This window comes from Xiphophorus maculatus, chromosome 1, assembly GCF_002775205.1.
Source record: "Xiphophorus maculatus strain JP 163 A chromosome 1, X_maculatus-5.0-male, whole genome shotgun sequence".
NCBI lineage: Eukaryota > Metazoa > Chordata > Actinopteri > Cyprinodontiformes > Poeciliidae > Xiphophorus > Xiphophorus maculatus.
The window spans coordinates 7,982,559-8,008,827 of record NC_036443.1 but is presented as its reverse complement, the minus strand read 5'-3'; the positions used below and the strand labels follow the sequence as shown (position 1 = coordinate 8,008,827).

The 26,269-nt window shown below is 38.7% G+C and overlaps 1 protein-coding gene across 1 annotated transcript in view; it reads left to right on the top strand.

Annotated features, from left to right (window-relative positions):
- Positions 1-581: 581 nt before the first annotated feature.
- Positions 582-26,269, top strand: part of ajap1 (adherens junctions associated protein 1) — a 52,596-nt gene continuing 26,908 nt past the window's right edge. The window contains exon 1 of the mRNA XM_005800142.2: positions 582-1,449. Within this exon, the coding sequence (XP_005800199.1) occupies positions 1,421-1,449 (29 nt within the window). The 5' untranslated portion in view covers positions 582-1,420. The remainder of the gene's footprint in view (positions 1,450-26,269) is intronic.

Here is a 26,269-nt window from a genome sequence, read left to right as displayed (position 1 = left end):
CTTTAGAAGTCCCAGAAGTGCACCTGTGTGGGCAGAGAAGACAAAGTAACATGGCAGCCGTCCTTAACACAGGACACAACCCCAGCATGAAACAATGTGCAAGATTGGTCCAGTCAAAGTACAGCGATATTGACAGATGCAGTCCACCCAATCTGACTGAGAAATCTTGCAAGTGTATGTCTTTTTTTTTTTTCTCCTTATCCACGCCATTAATTCCCGCTGCTTTTGTTTGGTCTGTCACATAAACTACTTAAAAACGAAAATGTGAACACTTTATTATTTTTCCCCCCAAATGACAACGTCATGATTTTATTTACCAAACAGATGACTCCTCGGTCACACTGCTGCTACCTGTGCAGTTCTGTGCTCTCCATCACCATGTAGCCAAGCCCAGACGACCATGCGTGTGCGCGCGCTCCCACATGACGCGAGGCGCTCCGGCACATGACATATTTGGCTTTAAAGTGACGTCACGGCAACGTGGGGCTCTGCAGGCAGGTCGTTCGTCAGTCTGAGAGAAGAGGAGCAGCAGGAGGAGACAGACCATCCTCCTCTCCTCTGTAATGACAAGCTCTCACCCCCCCCCCCTCTCTCTCTCTCTCTCTTCAACTCCTCAGAAACAACCCTCATCCTCCAGGACTCTCCCTCATCGCGCTCCTTCTTCCTTCCTTCACTTTCGCCTATTTTCCATCATTTTTCTCCCCATCCTTTTCTTTTTACTTTCTCTGAAACCCGTCCTCAACCCTCAACACCTCCAGAGATGTGAGGAGATAATGAGGACCCCCTGCCAGCGCTGCTGACTTGGAAGATCCGTGCATCCTCATCTTTTGCTCTGTTTTTTCCTCTCTCTCTCTCTCTCTCTCTCTCTCTCTCTCTCTCTCTCTCTCTCTCTCTCTCTCTTTCTCTCTCTCCTTTTTTCTCGGAGGTTCATCTGCCTCTCAACAATGTAAGCGACGTACTGTCAGTTCAGTGATGAAGAAGCACACTACTTGGCCCGTTTTCCCCGCATCTTATGTGCTCGCTCTTTCAGCCGGAGGGAAGGAATGAAGGATTTTGCGCGGAGGCAAAGTTTGAGGGCACCTCCTCACCTGCCCGCCTCTGCCTTTAACTGATTACCAGGAAGAGAGCAAAAACAACAGATGAAGAACTTCTGAGCGAGCTGACTATTGTTCTGGCGTTTTTATTCATTCATTTATTTTTCGCTTGAGTGGGATTTGGTCTCCTTCTTGGAGGAATTCGAGGTGCGCCACGCTGAAGGATATGACTTAGAACAAAGATGCTGGCGTTGACAGCTGGAGTAAGGTCCGTGACTTGAGTGCTTTTCTCACTTCAAACTAGAAATTGCCCCAGACTTAGGTGAAAAGCCGTCCAAATGGGAGGATACCTGGAGGACTGAGGCGGATTCGGCAGCCGAGATAAGATGTGGATAAAAAGGAGCGCTGCGCGCAGGTGAGACACGTTTGCTGCTGATTAAAATAGCGTGTTTGGGATTAAACCTGTCACTTTAACGCTCGAATAACCCGAATAACCCACCCTTTCGAAAATCGGACACCCCTCTTCCACAACACGTCTCAGTTTTTAAAGCTACGCCACGGCAACTTATGAGTTCATCGGAATTAAATATATGCACGCTAAGACTCTTAGGAAATAAAATTGCAAAAGGGAAGAGCATATTTCACACACTGCACAGTTTTTGCAATAAAGTGCTGTCAACATGAAATATTTAGGCAAAAACATTTTTTTTATTTTTATTTTTTCCAGAGGAAACATTCAAAATGTTCACATCAGGAACGCTAGGGGTCACCAACAGCACAGCTCAAACTACTCACGCGGTCACAGACGCACGCGCGCACAGCCTCAAGGTTAGCCTTGGCAGCTCCGCCCCACTTCTGAGAGCAAACATATGGAAAGATGCAATCATAAAGTAATTAGAAGGCAACTTTATGGAGGCTAAATTAAAGGTAGCTATACGCTCCAATGATAGCAAAGCCATTGATTTAAGGGTAAATGTCCGTGACATGTTTCATAGTTTTGTTAGTTTTGTGCTCTGAAAGTTTCTTTTGCAGTTTACTGATCTGAGCTTATCAAGGGTAGGAAACAATATTCCATGGAAGCTATTGGGAGAGAGGCTCTGAGGCTAACCTGACAGAACTGTCATTCTTTTCAATGTTTCAGTTTCATGTTACTTTGAACAAGATGGGAAACAGGCTATTTAGCTCAAGCTTCCTAAGAAGTTTCCGACCGAAAGCCAAAATTTGCCACACTTATTCCTCATCAAGGCAGCCAATGAATAAAAGTAAGGACGCCCTCCTAGATGAGCAACAGTCTAATGTTATTCAGATTCGTTGGACACCCGCTGAATCTCATTCCTGCCTGGCATATCTAATTCCTTCCCGTTTGCAGGCGCACATTTATTATGCATGACACACTCTCCACATCCTAGGCTGACCTCACAGGGTGATGGCAGTGCACGGCGTCAGTAGAGCAGCAGATGCACAAGATGAAGAAGTGAATTGGTTTCAGATCTGCCGTGGTCCAAAGCTGGAACAGATCTGCTTCCCTGTTGAGGAATTTTCTTGCTGCTTGTTGGGTGGGGATGTGGAACGTCCAAATGCCTGGAGAAACGGCAACTGGTGTCATGGGCCGCAGCAGCGTGTTATGAGTTGTAAGCCACTTTGTTTCAAACGGCAGCGGAAAGCTTGAGTCGTCTGTTCTTGTTGGGTGTTTCTTCGGTCAGTGACGGCGAGTGGATCCTGCAGGGAAAATTCTTACTGTCCATAAAGTGTGTGTTTGTGCGGAATAAAAAGCGGAAGTTGTGCAGGAAGAGCTACTGTACCTGTTTGAACAGATAAAAAACAATCTGAGCTCAGAGTGGAGATGTGTGGGCGTAAATTAACACTGCTTTAGCAAAATTTTAAAAAAGGAAATTTTGGAAGATAAAAAAAAAATCTCCACACCACAGCCTTTGCATTGTTATTTGTTCATTCATTCTATTATTCATTGTGGATTCTAGGCAACTAATCTCATTAGGAATCTCTGTTATAAAGGCTTTATGATTATTCTTTGTCAAAATTTTAACCTGTAAACGCCCTGGCTAGGGTTGATTCTATTATTATTGTAATGAACATAATCTTTCTTCCCATTTAATATTAGGTACAAGACTTTGCGAAAGGAGTAGGTTGTATAAATACTTTTAAAGTTTAAATCTGTCTTACATCTACAGTGGATCCACTGTTAAAGAGCAAAAACCCATGAAGAAAATTATTTTCATTATCTTACACCGACTTCTGAAAAATTCACCCCTCAGTTTGAGTGCATCTATTCAGTGGGGAGAGGAGGAATCTATCATAAAAATCAACTGCAAACTCTTACTGCTGTCATGCAGAGGCGGAAAGGGATGTAAGAACAAGAATCCAGCTTATTGTTAGAGAAATGCAGTAAAGTGAGGCATCCTGGGGTTATCAATCCTGCATACCAGCAATTAGATGCCATCCATATGCCCATCAGTTGGTTGTAAGGCCTTCCAACCAAGCATTTTGTTTCGGCCCACCATTACATATTCAAACAATATGGATTTTCTGGGTGGCGTTGATGTAAAACTAAGAATGAAAAGGGCAACAATTACTCTGTGCCCACTGTCGAGCATGGTAGTTATCTGTGATGCTGCGGCGGCGTTTTCTCCCCATCTTTAATTGAATTACCAGATAATTCTATATTTAATGTCAGCTTCCATTTACTTACTGAAAATTGATTAATATGGTGTATTACTGCCAGATAGTGATCCAAAAGAATAGCACAGTGAACAGTAATTGTCAATCATACGCAAAATCAATTTTATCCCAGACTCTGGATCAGCCAGAACTCTGGGTGATCGAGTTAAAATGGTCAAAGATCCCTCACTTGTTTTTTTTTCTCTAAATCCGTAAAATGTTATAGAAACCTAACACTTGACCGACTGGTAAAGGGAGGCAGCACAAAATGCAAAATGATTAACAGCAGCAGTACCAGCATCTGTGATATCAGTGATTAAAAAAAAAATATTAAAATCATAATTTTTGTCATTGAAAAGGTTTGTCTCAAAATTTACACCTGCGATTATACAACAGGAAGAATTATGTTAATATTATTAAAGGCTTTCTGCACATTTTTGCTAGATGTGAACCTCTAATTGAAAAAACATGGCTATAATCAAAATATATTCTTGTAATGTGTGTGTGTGTGTGTGTGTGTGTGGAACTGTAGCTCCATTTGGCCAAAAGGGAAGCTTTTAACTAGTTTGACAGAAGAACTGGTTCTGTAGCACACTAACAGATAGTTAAGTATTTTTTCCAGCACTCTTCTGGTTGCTTTAAGTTATTTGTGTAGAAATATGGCTGCAGAATTGGTTATTGGTGAGAAAATATGTCTTAGATATCTTTGTGTGTTTTTTCTAATGAACAGCTATGTTAAAATACGTTGGAATTTCTCTCATTGTAAACGAAATCCTAGATACATGATAGATTTTCCCAATGGAAGACAAATTTAGGTGTGATCCATAGACAAAAGCAGCTGTAATTGTGTATAATTTGAGTCTACTGGCCACCATTCATCTATGCCAGGCTCTACACCTCGGTACTGAATCTTTTATGGACGTCACACAGTTTTTGCTTCCCCACAGAGAGCCCTCATCCCGCCAGCACACAGGAGATGCTATCAGGCTTCAGATTACTGTGGCTGCACAACGTAACGGGCAGAGACACCAGTTATCTTTCCCAAGGACTTTTCTTCCTGTCGAGTCGTCTCCAGGAGGCCACCGTTTCTTGGGGTGTATAATTATTTTCAGTCTGGATAAATATTAAATTTGCTCAAACGTTGATAAAAGGAGGAAGTTGTTCAGCTGATCTTTGTGAGCTAAGAAAGCTCAGGCATTATGTCCTCATATCAGTATTCATGTGCTGTATGCGCTGTGTTACCGCTACACTAAATTGTGGTCTGTATCTGACTGATGGTCTAATTTTGAATAAAATAAGTGGCTTAATGAACAAGGGCCCCTAATACACAAAGCAACTGCGCAGCATCAGCGGCCTGCAGATGATGGACTTTATGTGACCTGCCTCTTCGTTCTTAGGCTTTCAGCACAACTCCAGTGCCAAACGTGGCGTTTCTGTATGAGGGGGCATCAGATATCCAGATAGTCCTATGATTTAGGTGCCATCTTAATAGCCTCTATGAGGGTTATTAACTGGGCCTCTCTGGAGTGTGATTAACCTAATTTGCAGTGAAATAGGCTGTGTTGCTTCTCCGAGATCCTATCCTCTGGAGGCGTGTGTGGGGGGCGCGCGTGTGTGTATGTGTGTGTAAGAGCGTGTTGCTAACACCATGTGCTCAGTAGTCTGTCAAATCCAGGCGGACCAAGACAGGTTGTCCCTGTCTAACGGCAAAAAATACGAAGCGTCCATCTGTGGTTCATTTGACCAAACTTAAGAATTTGTTTAGAGAAGAATGAAAACAAGATTTGTTGTTGACGGTTTTGATGGCAGCAGGAGGAAAGCATAAATTACACAACACTAACTTGGATTGCAGCTGTAAGTAAAGATAGATTACCAGATTTGGATCACGGCTACTGTTTTGATTTCCTTTACCCCCTGCAACACATAAATGTATATTGAATGCTTGAGATGAGAGGGCTGGGGTTTGATTTTATAGCCTTGGGAAAAATAATAACACTAGCTGTTAAAGTCGGGCACTGTGACCACAGTATCATAAATTATAGTTATTCTGCTTTGTTTTATGACTTGAATCTCTAAAGTTTCTTAGAGCAAGGAGCTGAGCTGTAAAGTTTGAAATGGTGATCTAATCTGAAAACTACCGATGATCTTTTGGGGCAGAGCTACTTTCCAATCTAACAATTTTCACCCGTTTAAATTTAAAGTAGTGCATAGATACAGCAAGCTAAAGGTTCAACAAGCAGGTCTTTAGTACAGTAATTGATAGGTGATGTAAATCGGATCAGCCACTGGTTACCGGATGGTTTGAAAAGTAAAAATTCTGTGTTTTTTCACAGACCATCACTCTGCCATTTGGTCTCTGTTACAGGAAAGTGATGGTTGTTTTAATAATCAGGGAGGCGTTTAAGGTGAAGTCAGAAGGAGCACAAAGATAAAAGAAGGGGCAAGATAAAGTGAAAGTGACTTTCGTGAGCTCTTACATCATGTTATTCCCTCATTAACAATATACCTGGAGTGTTGCCTTGAATCAAGTTTGAGAAATCATTTAATCTCCCATGGCAACCATTCAGGTGTGCAAAACGCTTGCCAGCAGGAGCGATGTTGTGATGACTTCCTGAGATCATCTTCCACCTTTCTGAAGATCGATTTTCAGAAGGAGCAAGAGTTTCTTAAAGAGACAGAGCATGTAAAGGTGTAAATATAAAGGTGTTAAATTGCAAAGTCAAATTTCTTTTAAGTCATGTTCGATATATGCAGCATTTTTATAACAACTGAGGGTAACATACTTCCTTCAGTTTATAGTGCTATAAAATGGCACTATGCGCCTTGAAAATACATATTACTTCCCCTTTAAAAGGAAACCGTTTCATTCTGCATATAAGAAAGCACAAAACTTTCAGCAGCTAACAAGAAGGCTGAACATAGCTTTGTTTTTCTCTCACATTAAAACAAACAAGTATTTACAGGCAAATATAACACCGTAATTAATTAATTAATTAATTAACATTTATATACAATTGTATAAGTATCAACACCATGGCATGCTTCTAGATGAGTACTAACAAATGGTAACTCGATCAGTCTGGGTTGTTGGAAGGTTTATATTTCTTATTTGAAACAGCTTATTTGTGCTTCTATAAGTGTTTGCCTCATCTTCTGCATACCCCTCCATTTATTTAAAATTTGCTCAACGACCCGAATCTGCAGCTTGACTGCATCAGCAAACAGCCAACAATGTGCTGCTGATGTTAGATAAACCTTGTGTCTGATTGGCAGTCCTGACAGTTCCCAGCCTGCAGGTTGTGGGGATCAGATCCTTTGGTGTGCTACAGACTTGAAACCTGGTCATGGGGTAGTTTTGACTTTCACATCTGTCAAAGACAACTCCTCTTTAAGTTTCAGTTTGGCAGAGATGTTACACCTAAACAGCATGCACTCGCTGTCTATGCGGTAAAATATCATCCTGTGACTTTTGATTAAAGGAAGTTTGGCTCTGATACAAATGAAAATTTTCCACAATTTATCACTTGACCCGAGCACAAAACAACCCTGCCAATTGCTCCAGCCACTTTTGGTGAAAACTGTAATTACCATCTTCTCTAGTTTGTGCAGAATGAGAAGGTGTGTCTTGTTGCTGTTTCACTGACGCACATCCATCCTGCAGAGTAACAGAATTACCAACACAGATCTTATACTGTACCTGATTAATGTAGTGAGCTTTTGCTGGGTCAATAGTTCTTCTATGAAGGACCAGATTTATCCGTCATAGCCCATTTCCACTAACTGACCCGGAATCTCACAGCTCGGCTGAAATGCTTCTTAATAAAAGCTTTATTTTGTTTTTAGCATCTACGTGGTAATTTATGTGGACTGTGGCACAGGGCACAGTAAGAATTATTATATCAAAGGGCTTTTATAATTGGAGCAATTTTCCAGTTTTTCTGTTTTCTTTCTTACCCAGTTTCTCCCAAGCCTCATCATTCTGAGCATGTGGGTCATATACACAGCGCTGGAGGACATTGTGCAGTGGGAGAAATTAGTGGGATGATGCAAGAGCCTTGGCTGTTACATCTTGGACCCCGTAGTTAACCAAATGCAACAATATTTTTCTGCTGTTTTCATTTTTTTCCCCCCTTTAAACTGTTTTCTGGTGCAGCCATAGTAGCAGCTGTCCCAGCTTAAACCTAAAGGCCCATGAAATGTGGGTCTAGTTATGTGTGTAAATGTGTGTGTGATGAACACTGCTGGGACATTTGGAAGGTTTCATACAGTATTTACCTCCCAGTGGCCTGCTCCACAGAGGCAATCCATAAATCTCTGGAAGTCCACAGAAAGCCAGCCGTGATGTTTATCTGGGTGATACGGGATATCCACCTAGACCAGATCAGCTCCTGCACCCCTAAGAGACATGCAGACGATATTTATCTGTGTAAAGGGATGAAATTTGTCTTTTGAATGGGTGACGTACAGCCATTTCCTTCAAAGCATGCAGACATAACGTATGTTTAGCAAAGATTATTCCAGTTCACAACAAATCCTGCAAATCTCCCTGACCTTTTGTAAAACTCTCTGATGGTTTTTTACCTTCAGAGGTAAAATACCCTTGAAGATATCACACCTGGAGAATCATTGATCTGGATGCCACAACATAATATGATGCATGCAGAGTAAAAGGGGCAGAAGTAAAATGTATTCTTTCGCAGGGGCAAAAAGATAGTTTAAATCCATCTCTTTGATAAGGTGGTGATCACTTGATAAAAACCTGAGACAGAATACGTCAATGGGGAGCTGGATTTTTAAACTCTTTTCATTGGGAAAAGCCAGAAAAGACTCTGAACACTTGGACAGTTGTAATTTGTCTCACAGACATTTGGAAATGTTCAGCTCAGAATTGGAGGAGCATCAAAACTTTGTTTCAGACTTCTGAGTCAAATCTTTTATTTTCTCGAGAAGGTCTTCTGAGTTCAGCATGGTGCATTTGTGCGTTCCAGGCATAAGTCAGCTATCAGTAAAAATGCAGACCGCAGTTTCAGGATTTTAAATTGTTGGAATGTTACCCTTCCTGGCATTTAAAATCTTGTAATGGCTTTATGGAGCACACAGCGATGTCTGCTATAATTGTCAAGGTCTCTCACTGGTTATGTAAGTTATTTCTGCTTGTTTATATTGATAAAAAAGGAAACCATGCACTTTTCAAGGTTTGTAAGTAGATCTTCAGAGTAACAGGGTTATATATATGTGTGTGTGTGTGTGTGTGTGTGTTTAATATTGGACAAGCAAATGTTATAACAGTTTGTTTTTGTTTTGAGACAATTTAATTACCCATTCAGGATTTGCAGCTATACATTGATGTCGTGATTCTGTCTGATTAAAAACTGCTGGATGACTAAAAAGATTGCAAAGAAGCTTAAAGAAAAATATCGCATAAACTCTCACCCAGAACATCAGCACACGACACAATAATTCCAGGGGTTTCTCAACATTTCCTGTCTCATCAGAAAGCTAAATGGATTGAATGGCGAGGTTGCAATGGTTGTAGCACAACAGATATTTATTCTGAATAGAGATCTAATTGCTATTCAGAAAAAAAAACATCTTTGGATTTTAGAGACTGATTCAATCTAAAGCTTCAGGAATGTACTTAAGCGTTCCTTCAGTGACACCAAAGGGAGTATATTTTCATCCAGCTCTGTGGGTAAGGTGCCAGTTGAACCGAGTTTTAAACGGAACAGCTGAATAAGTCATGTAGCCTCGTAATTCATAAATATCCAGTGTGCAGCTTTCATCAAAGCGGAGAATTGCTTTCTGGCATTACGCATGCTCTAACATTTTCTATTTACTTTATCAAGCAGTCTGTTAAATTGATTTAACAAAATGTCAATTAGAAGTGCAGCTTTCCAAAGAGACATAATATCAGAATGATATTTGGGGGCAAAATACTTTAATTCATGTTGCGGATTTTTGCTTTCTTGTTGAAGAGCAGAAGAGTTCAATCAGTTTTGACTTCTCCCTGCTTTTTGATGCTAGATAAAAGAAGGTCATATTATACATTTAAGACGTTTGGTTCAAAAAAATCCATTGTGAAATCTTTTGAATTTCATATTTCCATCTTTTATCATATGGATTTTTCCCAATGATCATATTTTTTTATGTTATGAAAGTACAATCTAATTTATGTGGTAACATCATATAGAATCAGTGCAGTACTGATTGCTTTGTCCTCAGTGAATGCAGAAAAATCTAAGCGGAGTGACACCAGACAACTGATAAATAAAAAGAACAAGATAGCTGCCGTGTGCTTGAGCCATCTTGGGTTAATTAAGTTGAAGATTGTATATGATTTGCCACTCTCTATAAGAGATCTGAGCCGTGCAAGCACTTTACAAAATGCTATCATGGTCTAATCTGAATGTCCCAAAGGTGTACAATGCCACTTATTGATGCTTTGAGTGGAGAGAGACAATGGCTTCCCTTATAATAACACAAAACATAACCATCGCTCCACTCTCTGTTAGAGTGCAGATGGTGGTTGACAGATGGTAAATCTGTTATAGTCATTTTCAAAACTCATTGTGGATCTCTGTTATCTGGAGTGCAGTTTGTTTTTTTTTGGGGGGGGGGTTTGCCAATATATTTGGAAATGTTCTGTTTACAAAGTTACTCCAGGCTACAAACAGCATCACACCACAACAGCTAATATATCACTCTTACAGTTCTTAACTTTTGCTCAAAGCTTTTCACAATGTTACATTGTCCGAATGCCCTGCTTTACAATGGGGGCTTCAAATCCAGAGTCAGTTCCTGGTATCATCCTGCATTATTCCTGTATTTATTCCATAAATTATAGTCTTGCAGTTGAGCCCAAAGCTATTTATACCATTGGAGATTTAGATTTAAATTGATTTCAGTTCAACCGTCATGTTTGTTTATAAATGGACAGGCATCACCCAATTGCATTGGGAACACCGTTCCATCCCATCCAGATTCTTCTAATGCTAACAGTTATTGGGTTCACTTTTTAAAATATTGACTACAGTAAATGCCATGCACCTGAAATGGTGGTTTGAAAGTCAAAGGGATACTCTCTTCTGAATTCTGGCATGCTGATATATCCACAGCTGGAGGATGATGCAACACACAGTCAGTCTTTAAAGTAAAGCAGGTATGTACCAGTTTTCTTAAGACAGGAAATCACTACAAGACAATAGCTACTCACCTAAACCTGCCCATGTCTACAGTCAGAAAAGTACTTAAAAAAAAAGAAGGATTTATTCAAGTAGAAAAGCAAGGCTGGGTGGGGCCAGCTGTGACAGATACGAAGACATAGTAACAAGATAGCCTAGGCTAGGCTTTACAAAATGCTAACCCAGGCTAACAAGATAGCCTATAGATAGGCTATCTTGTTGCTATGTAAAGTGAGGAAAAGTTTTCAATGAAATAACACAAAGAATTCATAGGAAATCAACTGTTTTTCCTTCATCCTTTGAAATGCCTCATGTACCGTGAAACCTAGAACGACATTGTTTCTCCTGCCGTTCCCATTGCAAGTTTACTTGTAGTTTTCCTAATAGTAATGCCTGAAAGATATTTCAGATTTAGCAAGGTTAATATACTTTATCAGAGTTGTTAACCTTTACCCAGAGCTGGTACCTGTAGCAGTTGCGGGAGGGAAGTAAAAAAAAAGAAGAAAAAACGTAACTGAAAATAAAATCCAAACCAGTTGTTACAGCCCAGCTCAGTTGGCTGCGGGTTTTCTTTTTGGCTCACTCTTTCTGTCTCCATTCGCCTGTTCTTTTTATCAGATGGGCACACACAAATCTAAAGCTTGGATCTGGCTGCGGTCCTGCTCATACCTACCACTAAAAGACATCATGAACAATTTATCGAATACCTGCTGAACAAGAAGAGCGCAAGCTGGAAGAACTTTAACCTGATCGCCAAACTACATGAATTGGTAAAATGCTGAAGAGGAAACATTCTTTGCTAAAATATGTAAAATACAATTAAAGTGACTAAGAAATATATGGCATGTCTATATATGTTAACTGTCATTATAGTATAAGCTTGATGACTAGATTATCTATCTATCTATCTATCTATCTATCTATCTATCTATCTATCTATCTATCTATCTATCTATCTATCTATCTATCTATCTATCTATCTATCTATCTATCTATCTATCTATCTATCTATCTATCTATCTATCTATCTATCTATCTATCTATCTATCTATCTATCTATCTATCTATCTATCTATCTATCTATCTATCTATCTATATTGTCCAATTGTGAAATTAATTCCGTTCTTAATATAGTGCTGAGTTTATGTTGATAATGCAATGGTCTGGCTCAGTGTTACAGAAAGCTCTTGTTATATTCAGTGGTGTTGTGCTACCGAACTAGAGTCTTGATTTTCCTTACAGGACATGTCTGCTGACCCTGACTTGAAAACAGTGATTATTCTGGGTCAGACTCTTTTGAAGCCACATGCTGGAATTAATGGGAGCGAGAAGGGCAGAAAACAGGGCTGGTATCATGTCCTGGTTTTCTCAGTCTGCTGCAGTTGTAAGAAGGAGAAAAAGTGTCACTTCTCGTTAAACTCAGAAGGGTCATTAAATACTAATTCATGTTTTCTGTGAGATAGGAAGGTAATTACAAAAAAAAAAAAAAGAAATGTTTGAAGATTTTTTTTTTATACTGTGTGAATTAGGATTGAATGTGCATGAGCAGTGTTTGCTTTTTTTAAGGAGAGGAGAGATTTTAAGCCCCATAAAGCTCCATGTACTTGTGATTTTAAAATGATTCTAATATACCATGGCCACATTCTATTACAGAGAGCCTTGATTTGCTGTCTTAATCTAACAGTGCAGTTACAGACTGTTAAATCATCAGTCTTAGCTAACTGACCAAATAGAGTTTTTAAAAATGATTTGATATATAAAAATATTTTCAGGCCTCAGCAATAGCATTGTTTTAGGTTAAAATGATTAATTATTATTTCTCAATGTTTCAGAAATAGTTTGAGTAGATAAATTCAGGGATTTGACCTTTTTGTATTGGTAGTTTCCACTTATTTTCTTATTTTAGACTTTAATATTTCAACTGTCATTTGTAATACTGCCATTATCTGTGGTCTTTTTAATTTATCATGTTGTGGAATCATATAAGAAATGTTTTTAATGATTAGAACTGCAGGCAGACATGACTCAGAAATCCAAATCTTTGTTTTTGTGGTATAATTTTAAAGGTGCATCTTCATCAGACTTTTCATAAGCTCTTTAAACAGTATAAAACATTTGTAACAATATACATCTATATTTTTTTCTCTCTCTTTACATATATAATATATATTATTTTACTTTTAAAGCCTGTTCTTGGTACCCAGTCTTTGGAGAATGTAGGGCTTTTTTCTACTTCTTTCCGTTTTCATTTGCATGTGGCGGTAAAGGTAGAATTAAACCAACAAGAGGATTTATAGGAAAAATCTGCACATTTTCAATCTTGCTGGATATTTTTTCCAGGCATGTGACATACTGTACATATGAGTTAAATGGAGAAGGAGAAATAAGTGGGTGAAGCAATGCTTTCCCCCTTCTTTTTCACATGCAGTGCTTGGGTTGCAGCTGGTCAACAAACTTACCGATGATGACATTTCTAATTTACTCTAAAAATGTCCAGCTTTATGATCAGTGAACGGCCCTAACATGTCTGGCTGTTTCGTGCTGAATCATTCGAAAATTGTACCACTCAGAGGTTCTATCCATTTTGGTCATTTCAGCTTCTTCTTGCGTATGGAGTTTGTCTATAAATATTGATGTATGTAAAATACCGTCTCGTTCCTCCTATTAAATTCAGCTGTAGCAGTCAAAAAGCATCTTTGCCTTGCCGCTGGGGTCCAATCTGCACTGCTGTTTGCACTGTACTCACAGTGAGTCATCTGTAAGGAGAAGTGTCCTTGCTCCTCGGCCTGAATGTTATCAGAGAGTTTTTACGGCCCAGAGGGGCGAGACTACCGCACAGCTTCTTCACTGTTCACTCGTTTCTTTCTCCATCTCTGTCACTCTCTTAGGGTAATGCAAATGCATACTCCATGTCCTTCCATCTCTATTTTAGGACTCTCCTCACTTGCATTGACTTGCTACGCTGGAGGCTGGCAGGATCAGGGAAGGTGGAGTGAATGGAAACAAAATGTAAGAGCTCTCACACGCACCCTACTGTCTTGGGCGTATTCTCTACACACAATCCTTGGAAAGGTGAACAAAATAGCCGGAGCTCCTTTATAGTGGTCTGAATGTGTTTGACTTGAGAAGAAGATGTAATCCATCCTCAAAACCCCCAGAAGGTTTTGAGGGAAGCCATGACAGCACTGAGCTTTTTAAACAACTTAGCTATAAATAACCTCTTAACACCACAAGGCGCTGGATACCAGAAAGGGCTTTTTCATCTCGAAGACATTTCCGAGTAACCAGACAAGGTGTTACTCCTATAGATGTTGCCACATACAGTAGGTCAGCTTTTCATGAAAGTTCCCTCAGACTTGTCAGGGAGAAGGATGCGAAGCCGCTGGATTGTTAAATTGCTGTATCAAAACTTCTCATTTGCCGTTTGTGCATCACGATGCAAGATTTTATAAAACCAGAAAAGTCCATATATCACCGAGACAGAGCAGAGCTAAGTTTAGAGGGGGGGTTTCAAAGTTTTGATGGATGACTACCACTTTATGGAGGCAGCATATGATTGAGGGCAGCGCAGAAACACACACACACAAACTCTTAGTCACTAAATTGAACTTTTGCACACAATTTCCATGAATAACTGCATAGCTTATGGGTATGGGGTTTCAAATGTTAGAGGCAGGCAGAATGTTGGTTTGCAAGTCACCTCACAGAACAGCTCTGCTTTATGCTCCCCTGAATGGGCTTCATCATGGCCTGTTGATGATTATTTAACATGTTTAAATTGACCAGGTTTGTTTGAAGGCGCACAGTTCCTCTCAGGGTTGGTTGTATCATTGACATACGTGGAGAAAACTCATTTCTGAAAGTGAAACTTCAGTCATTAACTGAGTTATTGACACCCTTAAAGAAAGGGGAGTCACAAAAGGTTGTTGCTAAAGAAGCTGGTTGGACATAGAGTGACATATTCCAACACATTTGTAGAAAATTGAGTGGCAGGAAAAGGTACACAAGCAATCGAAATAACCACAGCTTGTAGATTATTGTCAAGCAAAACCCATTCATTTTGTGGAGCTCCACAATCAGCAGACTGGGGCTGGAGTCAGCGCACCAAAAGGCTCCACACTGATGAGTGTTGCAAATATCGCATTCCTGGTGTCAAGCCTCTCCTCAAACATAGAACATGTCAGAAGCGTCTTAACTGGGCTAAGGAGAAGAAAAACTGGGCATTTGGTAACTGGTCTAAAAGTCCTGCTTGCAGATGAAAGTAAAGTTTGTATTTAATTTGGAAATCAAGGTCGCAGAGTCTGGCGGCAAAGTGGAGAGGCATAGAATTTATGCTGCTTGAAGTCTGGTGGGAGGTTTCCACAGTCTGTGATGATTTGGGATGCCATGTGATACGCCGGTGTTGGTCCACTGTGTTTTCTGAACATTTCAGAGCAATTCATACTTCCTTCTGTTGGTTTTATATTCCAGAATTGGACTTGGGATCTCCCCACACTGCCAAAGAGACCAAAAGCTGCTTCAGTGGTGTTACTGTGCTTGACTGGCCAGTAAAAAGGCCGTAGAACCTATAAAGCATAGATGAAACATCAGAACCGACAATGCAGATGACCTGAAGGCCGCTATCAAAGCAACCTGCTTTCATTACAAACCTGTAGAACCACAGGCTGATCAATGCATTGTTGCAGTAATTTATGCCAAAGGAAGCCCAACAAGATACACCGCAAATCCAGCAGGCCCAAATTAACTCTGTCAGATTCGATTTCAACACTTTTAAAGTGTCTATATGGGTCCACACCAGAAAGTGTCAATTTAACTATTTTTGAAGAGTTGGCACCTTAGTTCTAAGTATCAAGTATCAAATATGTCTGGAGTTAATCATTTAAGACTTACTAACACTAACTCAGTGTTAGATCTTAAATATTAACTCTTCCAGAATATTTTTTTTTTACTTCATAAGAATGATTTGTAATTAATATCAAATAGAAATACATTTTATTATATTGAACTTTTAAAAATTCTTTGGAAAATAAACATTTGATAAAGACGCAATGATTTTCTGAGATGCATTTATTTCAAAACATGTATCATAATTAGAAAACATGTAACAACGTGGAATAATGTACACTTTCATGTTATATATGTCGCTTTCATTCAAACATTGCTTATCAAAAGGTCTGACATATCAGCTGTGCAATACAAAAAAAGGTATAATTACTATATTTTTCTTTAACACAGTATGTATGAAATTGTTTAAAGTACAAGGTGGAGAAAGTAATCCGCGCAGTTAATGTAATATGACATTGTACATTTTTTGCATAGAAATGAACATGTTCTCCAGTCTTTTTTATTTCAACATGCAAATGTATTTAGTGTACTTGATGTGTCTTGACAATCATGGGAATTTATTTTCTTTTAGTTTGACCACCAGCCCCTGGTTGGATATCACAATGGCTTTTGCCTCTGTGAGAGCACAGACAAGTGACTGACAGCCACCGTAAAAAGTAACCACCAACTTTGATGTTTGACCTGTCACCACGTCTATTTAAAAATAAAAATTCATTATTTTTTATTGTGAAATTTTGCTTGTAAAAGATATACATTTTTAACAGTTTATTTTTGAGGTGGGACACCATTCCATACTTTCAAACCAAAGTTTTTATGCAGTAGAGGCAGTTTTGCTTAGTTCAAGTGCACGGTTCAGTGATGATGCTTAAGTGTTTATAAGTGGCTGGGATGCAAAACTACAATGGCAGCATAAGAGGTTTCCTTACAGGCAATTGATCCTTAAACGTTTGTTATAACAAGGATGAACATAAGGAGACATCCTCTGCCCTCAACATGGATATTAGCACTTCCACTGGAAACACACAGGTCTGTGTATCTGCATATACACCTTTCTTCAGCTGTACTGGTAATAGTAATTTAGAGCACATGTCAGTGTTAAATACGTGATCCAACATTTAGGATGTTAGAGTTTCTGTCTAAAGCAGACTTCCTCATCCTTTGTTTTGATTTAGTGTCAAGCCTGACATGAATGTTAATCAGAGTGAGGCTTTCTTTTCACAAATATGTTTTGACAAAGATTAATAAAAGCGCGGGCATTGCTGTAGATGTAAATTGAAGGCACACACACAATCTGCTATAGGAATCCCTTCAATTTACACTTATTTCAGTTCACCTGTGGCAAACTAAAGGAGTCAACTCTTGATGCAGAATGTCAACATTTATAAAGCGTGATGAATTGGTTTGCTGCCTCCCTTCATACCCAGGAAGGATCTGACTGGAAAAATGTGACAGGGAAATTCAACGTGGTTTGTAAAGACCCATCATAGATTCTTTAATAGGTTGTTGCAAGATTGTGTAATCAGTTTAAAGTTGCATGATCTTTATTTACATTCAAGCATTTTCAACTCCAGTTTTCATCCACATTTTAAAGGGATGAATGTTAGTACCTCGATGGTACTAGATGTGGGTTGGAGTTGGATATGTAAAGCCATGAAATGTTTATTTTTTTTTTTATGTCTTAATCAGTCACAGTTGTCAGGATTATCATGGCTTTGTTAAAATACACAGAAAATGATCAAAAACTATTTTTGCAACCTGATGTTTTACTCAGACTTAAGCACTGTTAAGATTGTCTGTAGCATCAATAATTTTATTAGAAGTAATAGTAACTTTTTTTTATTTTAGTCACAGTTTATCTCATTGATTTTCTCGTTGCTGGAGCTTTTTGGCAACTGCCTTTTATTGAATGATGTCACTGAGGAATTGCAATCTGCAGCCTGACACACAATGTATCCTGCATTCAGACTGTGAACTGGTAATATTCTTTTATATGAATGAAGAGAATGTTCTTTGAAGTCCAGAGAACAGCAAACTTTCTCTAATCATTTTATTTTAAAGGTCATATCTTAATTCACCTGCTGAATGACTGCTTGTCATACCGCCTCCGTCAAAAAGTCTCATGTTATTAATTTGGCAGTCCTGACAATTGTTTGCAGACCTTTGCTTATAATGCTAAGAGATTCATAGCAACTTTACAGGCATATAAAAATGAACTTATTCACAGAAAAAAAGAGTCTGGAAATCAGTTTAATTAGATCCAAGTCTTAACAGGTGTGGGGAAAAATGTATAGAAAAACATTTAGTTATTTTTGTATATATATACTGTATATATAAAACCTTAAAACCTTACCAGGTATGTTTCCTAATCAAAGATTGATTATAAACTTTGGTTAGAAAAAGTTTCTAATCAACTTTTGATTATGTTTCCTAATGAAAAGTTGGACAACATAAGTTGTGCTCTTCTGCATGGGCTAAGAACAAAGTTCAAAGCATTTTTTCTTTTTTGTGCCATTTTTAGTCCAAAATAGACCAAAATATACAAATTAATGTTGTTTGTTCTTAAATACAGAGGATCCCTGCCTGTGTCTGCTGTGTAGTATCTGACAAAATCCTCCATTTTTGAAACTGAAGTCAATAAATATGGGTTTAATGGTAAGATCATTTTAAAATGGTAAACATAGCAAATGTTGATAGTTGGTTCATTCACAGGTGTGCTTGTATGATTCCACAGTTCTCTGTTCTCATGTGCCAGCCACACCGGCCCTCAGTCGAGGTCCAGGATAGATTCTAAATCTCCCAGCCAGACTCGATAAACATGCTTTCATATTGTCATTAGAGCTCGTTGACTGACTCTAATTGCAGAAAATGAAATGTCACAAAACATTAAAGAGCACAAAACCGTCAAGCATTCATAAAGGAAGGTAAAATTGGTAACTTCAGATACTAATGTAAATTTTAGAATGTAAGTAAATTGAAAGTACAAATTTGCACACACTTAACTATGTATGCTATGTTTAGACTCCTTAAGTGAAATGCATTTGCATGCCTTGTTTAAGTTCACATCCCGACAGATGAAATGTTAGAGCTGGAAGAAAAAGGCAAGTCAACTGAAACAAGTGTTTTTGAGATGCAGTCCTCCACTCTGTACTCACAAAGTCTCACTTTAACCTCTGCTGTACCCGTTTGGACCCACGAGAGAAAAACGCCCACTCCAGGCTGAAACTTCGTGACCTGTTGCTGGTATACCTTTCCCCCAGTGGCTCTTCTTTACAGTATTTCTAGCAAGTACTTACTTTGGAAGCGAGTGCGAGAGAAACGGATACCGTGGTTCAGCCTGTAAATACTCCCAACAATTGCAAGTGCTACCCTGAATACATGGTTACGTTTTGAACTCTGATATTGCGAACACGCAGACCTGAATATAACCACTTTTGTCAGGAGCAGGAAACCCCTCCTTCATCCCCAATGGGAGGTCAAAGAAAATGTCTTCCACTAAATCAGTTTAAATCCTGCCCAATCACGTCATTTTCAGCAGGAGTGGAGCATTTTGTAATGGTTATATCGACTAGAAAACTAAGCGTACTCTGTGGCTGAGCGGTTGATACGTTGATAAAATTTCTCCTCACTTCAGGCGAGGGACACAAGTTGCCTTTTTCACCTCCCTGAGGTGAGGAGCCCATCTACTGAGACCTTGCTCCTGCAAAACGCTCAACTACTTCTAATTAAGACCTACTTTGCACAGGAGATTGCAATATGATGATGACACAGGAAGTGGGCCAGGCATACAGTGCAGAAACAATAATTAGGTGCACTCATTGGTTGATTAGATGCAGATATAACAGTTTTCTTCACCGGATCCAATGTGGTGCAAAAAATGAGTTCATGAATCAGGAAAGCCTTTAGTTTTCAAGCTCTTGCACTGTCATAAAAATGACATACACTACAAGAGACGACTGATTCAGTGGGAAGAGCAGTTGTCTTGGTATCCAAAAGTCATGAGTTTGATCCCAGTTTCCACTTATTGCATCCTGACGTGCCTCTGGGCAAGGCACTCAATCTGATTTTGCCCACTGATCTGTCTGAGTGTGATTAGCTGAGTGTGGCTCTCTCATATGAACACTTAAAGGAAAAATATAAGTTGCTTCTTATTCAACTCCACCTACTTTTCAAGTTTTGTAATATGTCAGTGGTGTGTAGAGCAGAAATGAATAATGCTTCATACCCGTTAATAAGGATGTTCTGTTGTAAAGACTTTCTATGTTGTATGTGCAGACCGATTCAATAAATTACATTACTAAAAAGCACATTTATTTCAGAAAATTTATCATTAAGTCAACCACAATTTATAGATTAACTACACACAGGTAGATGTGGATGATTTTCCATGTACACGTAAAGAAAACATGAGATTTAAAATTAGAAAATTACAGCAGGTCATTAAAAAAAAATTATATTGAAATGTCGACTTAATAAAAAATAAGTTTAATATCTGCTTAAAGGCTATTATTTTTGAAAGGTACTTTTAATTTGACAGACAGGGCTCATGTGAAAGCATGTTCCAATGTACTGAGTATGACTTTATAAGTCTTTAGTTATAAAATGTGGCTATGTAAAACGTTGCAAAGTAAATAAAATCATGTCACCCATTATTATTTTAGTTACACAAGGGGCCAGACTTTCTTACATCATGATAAATATTATGTTATCCTAAATGGCGATAATAACCACAGATAACCACAGTCAGTGGAAATAGGGTATCATGTACATATTTTTGGGAACAATATGCAGTTAAATTCATTTATGCATACACTGCACTACTCTTTTATGCGTTTCAAGGATGTTTTTGTAGTTATTTATTGAGGTAATATTTCTAAGAGAGATTCACTGATATACAATGTTTCGATCGAAGGCTATGAGATGGCTGCGTTTTCAGGAACAAAATAGAAGTTGCATCACGTGGGAACAAAAGTCATCCCTTCAAATTTGAAGTAATAAATGCCACTTGAGGCCACTAAGATGCTGCCTTTTAAATTAAAATATGCATTAATAATAAGCTTTTTGTCTCAGTCAAATGTTAACATTTACCATCTAATTGAGACAAATGTTAAATATTTTCACAAAATATTTAAAGAGTTCAAGGAGCTAATAAACACATTTGGAGACAAACTCAGTTACTGAAGCAATGTGTTTAGGAGAGGAGCGATTTACATCAACCAAAAGGTTAGATTGGCTAACTGGAATATATTGATAAGATTGGACGATAAATTATACCTAGTGCTTATTTATTATTTCTTTAACAAAAGTATATGTTACAGCATATACTTTTGTTGACCAAATAAATACTGCTGTAAATTCACAGAATGCAGTTGTGACTTCCCACTATTAGTCAGATTTAGGTCATCACAGGATTTCCATCGCAGCATGCTTGTCTTTCTTGCGACCAGTTTATGCTCTTCTAAGCATTCACAGCACTCATGGTGTCAGTGCTGGGAGCGCAGAGGGGTTTGATACGCCACGATAAATCTTAGTAGCTAAACAACAACACTTTGGACAGACCCAGAATTTTTACTGTCAAAAAAAAAAAATAATTAAGGTCTCCTCTTGACCCCACCTCCCTGAAACTGCAGTAATATTAGTATAACTAGGTGGAAAATGTAATTACTCCACCCAGAGAGAGCTTTGGTCTCTCTGGTGGAGTAAGAAGCCCTCAAGTGCTACTCAGGCCGGATTCACCCACACGAGGGTGTGAAAAACAACAGGCTAGTGACCCTGCTATTTGTGGAAGAGCGCAAACCACAGAGGACCACTCCACATGTCAAAAATCTGTCATCTGGGCAGACATTTCCTTATGTAGAGTGACCCGTATCTTCAGGGCAGAACACGCCGCAAGGAAGGCTTTTTGTTAATAAACGCTGTCGCTCTTCGCTCAAGCAGTTCAAACAGGATTATACTGAGGATCTTACTCACACACTTCAAATGCTTGTTTTTATTCATTATAGTCCTTTTCATTCTTTTGTAGTGGCAGCGTTAAGTTTCCACTTTCGAAGCTTGGTAACTGTAATATATTTGGATTGTTTTCAGCAGATCATGGTGGGATTTTATGAGAATGTTTTCAGAGAATAAACAAAAAAAAGTGAGCTTTCTTATTCCAGATTGAGATTTTGCTGGTTTGTTGTTGTTGTTGTTGCTAATTAAAGATATCCAAAACACAAATTATTTATCAAATAAACTATATAAATCAAACCTTAAATCATATTCCAGTAATGTTTTGGTGTGAATAGAAAACCCTGGTTGTGCTTTTCAGACTGACATTTCTGCACATGGACATCATGTGTTGGATTTGCCGTGACTTTCAGTGACTTATGCAAAGCCCCCACTGACTGTAGCATCTGTAAGAAGCGGCAGAATAAGTTGCCAGTAGATTTACTGAATATAGCACAGCTTAAGCTAAAAAAAAAAGAAGGAAAAAAAAAATCTTGGTCAGCGAAGCCTGCTGTAGCGCTCTTTCATAATTGGGCTTGAAAAGCATAATCCCAATTCACTGCTCTAAAATTTTACATGTCACATCTACTCTTACATCACAAGCTTCCTGTAGAAACTCCTCACTGAGTTTGATGAAGGACTGCAGAGGGAGAGCTCAGACTCCAGCAAGATTGAGCATATGGCAAATATCATTAACTCTGAGTCGAAAAACCACAAGAGAGATCGCCTAATATGGTACATGTGAACATGCTGTGTCTGTTTTTTGATGCTTGAACATTGTGAGCTTTTACGTGCCATGCTCAGAGATTTTGCCTGATGCGGGTTGAAAGAAGCCCAAGGTGCCTCTTTCATCTGCTGTCTGTCAAGTCTTGGGTAAAATCATCAATCCAGCAAGTCTGTTGGTGACCTTCAAACCAGAGTCCTCCGGGGCAACAGACACGCTAATTAAAGGTTTGCTCCAAATCTTTACTTGGTAATGCAGCTCCCAAAACGTCTGGCTCAAGTATAAGCTTGATATGCTGAGATAGAACTTGGGGAGATGATAAATAATGCCATATCATATTTTCTGCTTTGCTTCCAGTTAAACCTTTCGCACGTCAGCTGATGAAAATGGGCATCATCTTCTCTCTAGATGTCTAGATGTCATAGCCTTGTAGACTAAAAGAGCAAATATTATTTTACTACATTCTTTTTTTGTCCAAAAGATTCACAGCTTCTGGCAAAAAGTCTCATTTACATTTTTCGGGTTGTAACCACAAACTAGTAGAGCATGTCTGTGAATCAGAAGAAAAGCTATGCATGTTTTTTTTACAACTAAAAACCAAAACATTTAGACATTCACTGGTGTTTTTCTGCCTCTATTCTTATGCAACTGTTTCAACCAACTGCTGCTTAATCAACCCCAGTGTACAGATTAAATCCAGTCCTGTAAAGATCTCAGATGCGTGTTAGAGAACACTAGTGAACAAGCGGTATCATGAAGACCAAGAAACCCGAATGGGTTAGAGAGGAGAAAAGTCGAGTTGTGTTGTTACAGTACCCCAAACTATAAGCTGTCAAACCACCGAAATGTAAAAAGAATGACAGATGCTATAAACTTAGAAAAGTTCCAAACTGGTAGAGTGGGCAATGGGAGCATTAATCAGAGATAGAGCCAAGAGGCCCATGGTAACTTTGGAGGAGATGCAGAGGTCCACACTTCATGTTGGGTAACCTGGCAACAAGAAATCTGTCGGCCATGCATCCCACAAAAATGGTATTTATGTAAGTGTGGCAAGGAGAAAGTGTTTGTTCAAAGAAAAACATTGATGGAAGAATGCCATGAAATGTATTTTTGCAAAAGTCTACTATAGTTGTACAACAACCATAAAAATACAGCGGGAGCTTCTGCAGAATCAAATATAAGATCAAAGATTCCAACACATGATCAATATGTTGGAATAAACCATTCAAAGGTTAGACCTAAATCCAATTGGAAGTCCTTGGCAAGACTTAAAATTTACACTGGTAGAGACAAACATCAAAAGACGTGCAGCTGTCATTGGGAAGAAATGTGGTTTTGCTAAGCAATGACTGGTGGGAGTTGAATGCAAATGCAAAACCAAACTTTTCAGACGCCACACTTTTCATAAAATAATTTAAATCCATGTATCATATTTTTTTGATTCCACAAAAATACACAATTTTCTGTTGGTCTGTCGCATAAAAAGCAAAGTTTCAGGGATATGAATACTTTTTGCCAGGCTCTTTATATCTAGACCAGAAGGGCTGCATGTGTTATCACGCTCTGAAGATAAAATTGTGAGACTGGGGCAGTAGAAGCTCTGGATAAGGCCATGTCACAAGCTCCGCTAAACGGATTTCCTGCCACATTCCTGGGGCTTACCTAAACTTTGAAGTCAGCCATGGCTGTATGATATAGCATGTGCTCATGAAATAGGACACCATGCACACAGTCCCATCAGAAAGCAATCTGGTTTGTTCACGCCGAGAATGTTGCACTACTTCTTCCGCCATCTGTGCAGTGTACTTCCAAATTATATTTTCATTATGCAAGATGTCAGAGTGTGTTAGTGTCTCTTAAATTATCAATGTGCAGTTCCTAGAAAATATTACTTGCAGCTAGGATATTATATCTCTAGCAAGTCCTGTTGCGATTGGAGTTATGCAAGTAGTACGCAATCCAAATAGGATTGAGGAAGCACACCAGCATGCAGAATTGTGTGTGTAAGGAATGAGTAGACGAACTGCGTGCCTTACAAATTATAATGATTTATGCAGTATTTAATTCTGTTCTCTTCCAATTTATTAAAAAGTAAAGATAGATTCTAAACTAATGGTAATTAATTGATTTTTAATTTGTAACTCCAAAGCACAAAAAAACACAAAGAGGATTAAAAATAGCAAATTATATAAGGATGTTTAGCTTAGGTAGCACTGAATTACTTGAATAATTACATTCTGTCCAGGAGATAACATCCATTTATCTCCTGGATTAAAGTTTGGATATACTTTAATACTTTCTCTTGTTCTTAAGCAATAAAAATCCATCACAAAAAGTAGGAAAAGTTTTTTTTTTCTTTTCATTTGCTTGTATTGACTCAGATTTAAATGCTAAATGTTTTACAATCACGCCTATTAATATTGTACAACTCTACTTTTCCTGTCGCAAAGTCATTTTATTAATGACAAGTAACATCCGCTTCCCCTATCGGATATTGAATTAGTCTGGCCTGCAGAGTCAGAAGTGAATCGTCTCGAGTCTCCAGGTTGGGTGGGAGCCAGGATCAGTGCCAGAAAGTCTGAGGTCAGGGCCAGGGCTCGTACAAGACAAATTATCACCCATATTTTTAGCTGTCGATAGTACACTGACCTTGTCGCAGCTCTTTCATGATCACATCAGTCACCTTTTATGGCTCAATTAAAATGGCGTTTTAAATTATTCCTTTATCAGGGGCTTGTTGGTTCCTCACACCTCAGATGAGAAGTAGGGAAGAATGAAAATATGGTTTCTTTTATCAGTCTCAGCCCCACTGTTTTTATGCACTGACTAAAAAAACCTAATGCTGACGATTAAGAGTCATTTTATTCTTAAATAATTACATTAACTCCATTATAGTTGTCAGATGACTAACTAAACTCTTGTAACATACATAGTTTCCAGTACAACTAGAGAGTATAGTAGAGTGCCAGAGTCGCATAAACAAGCCTCTATAATTATCCGATGTCTTTTGGATGCCTCTAAGCATTGATGAAACCGACCAGCCTGTTTTCATTTGTCATCAAACTCTGTGATGCCTCCAAAAGGAGCTATCCTTGTGGGCTCAAATTGGGCAAGGACAGCAGAGATTAAAGATAGCCTTTAATGAGGTTTCTCCCTCAGGAATCAATGTGTAGCTTTGTCCCAGGGGCCTCTGAAGGTTGAGTTTAAAAGCAACCCACTACCGGATCGCAGCCTGAATACACAGCCCATCTATCACCTTGTGATCAGAAAGCAAAGTTTATACCGAAGCCAAGATTTTCCAATACTATTCAGTAAATTTTCTCAGTCTAAATGACAAATAAAAGAAAAAAGAAAAAGAAATCAGTTATGTATTTGTCATGCTGTGTAATCTGCTGGCATAGTGCAGAACAGCCTTAAGCATTGCTCTGCATAATCAGCTTGCTCCTTAGGAGTCAGATGACTTTGTGTCTGGGAGAGATGATGATCAGCTAAAGCACAACGACCTTGCGTATTGGTCTACTTGATACGAATCTGGAATGTCAAGGATAACTCTGTCTTGCCGTTAATAGTTCGGAGCAAAGAGGTACAAATCCAGCACCTTTCTCATGTTCTGCAACATTTACTTTACAACTGACCTTTATGCTGTAATTCAAGAGCCCCTTTGTAAAAGTAATTATTGCCAAGGCCTAATGGAGCAGCTGTTGCAGAAGTTGTAGTGTCTAAACCTTGATTGGTGTGCAAATGGATAATAACTCCAAATGCAAATATTTACACTTTTAACTAGATGGTAGAAGATTGAGCAAGTCTGTACAGGATGTTTTAATTAG